Below are 3,151 nucleotides of genomic sequence, written 5' to 3' on the forward strand. Positions count from 1 at the left end.
AGGGGCAGTCGTCTTTGGGGCAGACACAGACAGAATCCTCAACCAGCACCTGCTGAGAAGTTGGGAACTGCTTCTGTATGCTTTGTGTTCCAGGATAATGTGCTTCGTGTGGCTTTATTTACCCCATTAAAGAAAGTATGTAAACAGTTCATCCTCAAGGCATGTACATTCACGTAATTCTTTTGGTCCACTGGGGGCACAATTTACATCTTTTTCATTAAATTGAGTTCCCAGAAGTGACGATTCAGAGAACGCATGTCTCTGAGCGGCGCGGGGAGGCTTTCCTCTTGGATTTGATTCCATCCCTCCGCTCGGTCCACAAGCCCCTTTTGGCTCCTCTCGCAGACCTCGCATCCAGCTCCGGCACAGCCCTGCTTCCTCCCTGGCACTGTTTCCCTCTGCCTCTCACCTTCACCCTCAGCGCCATCCAGACATCCTGCCCTTAGAACCCAAGTGACCTGCACTGTGCAAAAGCCTCCCGAAGTCGCTGAGCTGCTGGGTCGAGAGGAGGGGGTGTGGGATGGAGAGAACACAGCGGTCAGGTGGCAAAATAACGCCCTTCACAGGATGTGCCTCCCAGCCTCTGCCGGGCGCCTGTGGAGCATTAACGCACGCCCCGGCGGGGGGGGGTGCTGTTTCCCCAGATATGTGTGGCCTGGCTGGGTGCTATGGTTCTCAGACCGCATCCCCTCCAGATGCTAGAGGTCCTGCCCTGCGACCTGCAGTTCAGTGGTCGCCCCGTGCTCACGTGATTGACAGCCAAGCCCACCCTCTCGTCTCCCATCCAGTGTTTGTCTCTGTGACCTGCGCCTTCCGCTACGGCCAGGAGGACATCGACGTGATCGGCCTGAGCTTCCGCAGGGACCTGTACTTCTCGAGGGTCCAGGTGTTCCCGCCTGTGGGGGCTGCAACCACCTCCACGAAACTGCAGGAGACCCTGATGAAGAAGCTGGGGGACAACACGTACCCCTTTCTGCTCACAGTGAGTGACCCCTCTCCCTTGCCCTGGTCCCTTCACCCACAGCACCTTGTAATGTGACCAGGAGTGAAGGAAAGGGGACAGAGGGATGACTTCACATTTGTGAGCCCTCAAATTGTACCCTTGGAGGAAATTCTAGATGGCACGGGCTGTGATTGTCCTTTTTTAAGTCCTTGAAAATAGCCTCTGAGCCTTTTGAAGGCACTGGTTGAACCTACGGTTTAAATATTTCCCTTCATCCGACCACCTAATTACACGCGCATGTCATTCCTTCAGTCACTTGTCTATAAAAAGAAAGGCATCCCGAGGACTTCTAAACAGAAAAGTTCCCAAAAGAACTTTCCGCCGGTCACGCTAGAGAAATCACTTCCTCTCTCTCAAAGCCTCGTTTCCCCTGGGGAAACCTGGCCACCCACGGCCCTGCCCCGTGCCCTCTGCGACCTGGCGTGAACTTGACATGGGGGAGGCTGCTGTGGCCCTCTCTGCTAGCACGTTTATGTGTCTTAAGATTATAGACTTCTCCAAACGTACATGGTTCAGCCCTTTAGGACGGAAATTCTGAAGCGTGCTCCAACATGGACAAACCTTGAAAGCATCATGCGAAGCGAAAGGAGCCAGTCACAAAAGAACAAATATTGTATGATTCTACTCAAATGAGGTCCCAAGAGTAGTCAGACCCATAGAGACGGAAGAGAGGATAGAGCTTACCAGGGGTTGGGGGAGGGGGAGTTAGCGTGTAATGGGACAGAGCTTCGGTGTGGTAGAAAGTTCTGGAGACGGTTGGTGGGGACTTGTGCAGAACACGTGAATGTGCTTGATGCTGCGAGACTGTACTCTTTAAACCGATAAGTCTTATGTATATTTTACCACAGCTGTTTTTAAAAATCACTTTAGAAAGTCTTGTGGTCCTGGGTGCTCCCGTTCAGTGGTGCTGAGAGCAGGAAGAGACATAACCTTCTGGAGACCCCACGTCGGTGTGTACTCAAAACCGGGAAACATGATCTTGCCCGACAGTTCCCTTTCTAGCAGAGGAGCTGTGGCATGAGTTGAGTAACACCGTGCCACACGGTCGGTCGTGGCAAAGGAGCGAGGGCCAGCCAGCGCAGGGCCGGGCGAACGACGTGGGGTGTCGCAGGAGCCCTGCCGCTGACTCGTGGCGGGGAACGTCATCTCACTGCCTCCCGAGTAGGGTCAGGCTTAAGGCCAGTGATGCGGGCAAAGCAGATGACAGGACACGTGCAGCACATGGTGCCATTTCTGAAAGACACCTAAACACATCTACAGTTCGTGCGTCTGGGTGTTCGCAGGACACTGGGGTGGTTACGTCGACGACGTTATTCTGTGCGTTGGAAACAGGCACAAACACGTTTTTCCTTTGGCTTGCTCCTCGTCTTCATTTTCTAGTTTTTGCACAATAAGAGTGTATCACGCATGGAATAACCCCCCACCCCCACCCCCGAAAGAAATGATTTGTTGTTTGTTTCCACAGTTTCCTGACTACTTACCCTGCTCGGTCATGCTGCAGCCCGCTCCGCAGGATACAGGCAAGGTTGGTGCAAGAAGAAACGCCATGCATTCATTCATTCATTCCCTCAGGTGACTTTGAAAAACAGCCTTTTACCACGGAAAATTCCAAACATACACAGAAGTAGAGAGACAGTCTAATGAACCTATCACTTGTCTTCAGCAAGTATTAACCACGAGCAACGCTTTGAACAAAATGGCAGAGTGCCCCCCCTCGTGAGCCTCGCGGGTTTATGGAGAGAAACAGGCAAAGAGCGAGTAACGAGTAGCCACGGGCACATCCCAGGATGGTGGGCACTACGGAGAGCTGGAGGCCGTGAGAGGCAGAGGGAGAGTGGTGGGGGCTTGTTCAGGATGCCGAGGGAGGGCCTCTCTGCTGAGGGGACATCACGCGGTGTCAGGGGGCAGCGAGGAGGCTGTGTGCTGGGGCGGGAGGGGCAGGTCAGAGGCGGTGCAGCCAGGTCACGGCCGCATAGACCATCACGGGGATGTCTGCGTGAGGCGGGGACCACGGCAGGGCTCTGAACAATAGGTTCTGACTGAGGTCCCCTGAGGACTGCTCTGGCGGCTGTGCCGAGCGTGGGGCGACGCTGGCTGAGCAGGAGCTCCGAACAGGCAGAGAGACGAAGGGGCTGCGTGTGGGGGGGG

General features: G+C 54.6%; 1 protein-coding gene across 1 annotated transcript in view; it reads left to right on the plus strand.

Moving 5' to 3' along the window:
• The window catches only part of SAG (S-antigen visual arrestin), a 25,206-nt gene that overhangs the window by 6,316 nt on the left and 15,739 nt on the right, over window positions 1-3,151 (plus strand). The window contains exons 4-5 of the mRNA XM_011380875.1: window positions 760-982; window positions 2,469-2,528. Of these exons, the coding sequence (XP_011379177.1) occupies window positions 760-982; window positions 2,469-2,528 (283 nt within the window). The remainder of the gene's footprint in view (window positions 1-759; window positions 983-2,468; window positions 2,529-3,151) is intronic.

Source organism: Pteropus vampyrus, unplaced genomic scaffold (assembly GCF_000151845.1).
Source record: "Pteropus vampyrus isolate Shadow unplaced genomic scaffold, Pvam_2.0 Scaffold411, whole genome shotgun sequence".
In the NCBI taxonomy this organism is placed as follows: Eukaryota; Metazoa; Chordata; class Mammalia; order Chiroptera; family Pteropodidae; genus Pteropus; species Pteropus vampyrus.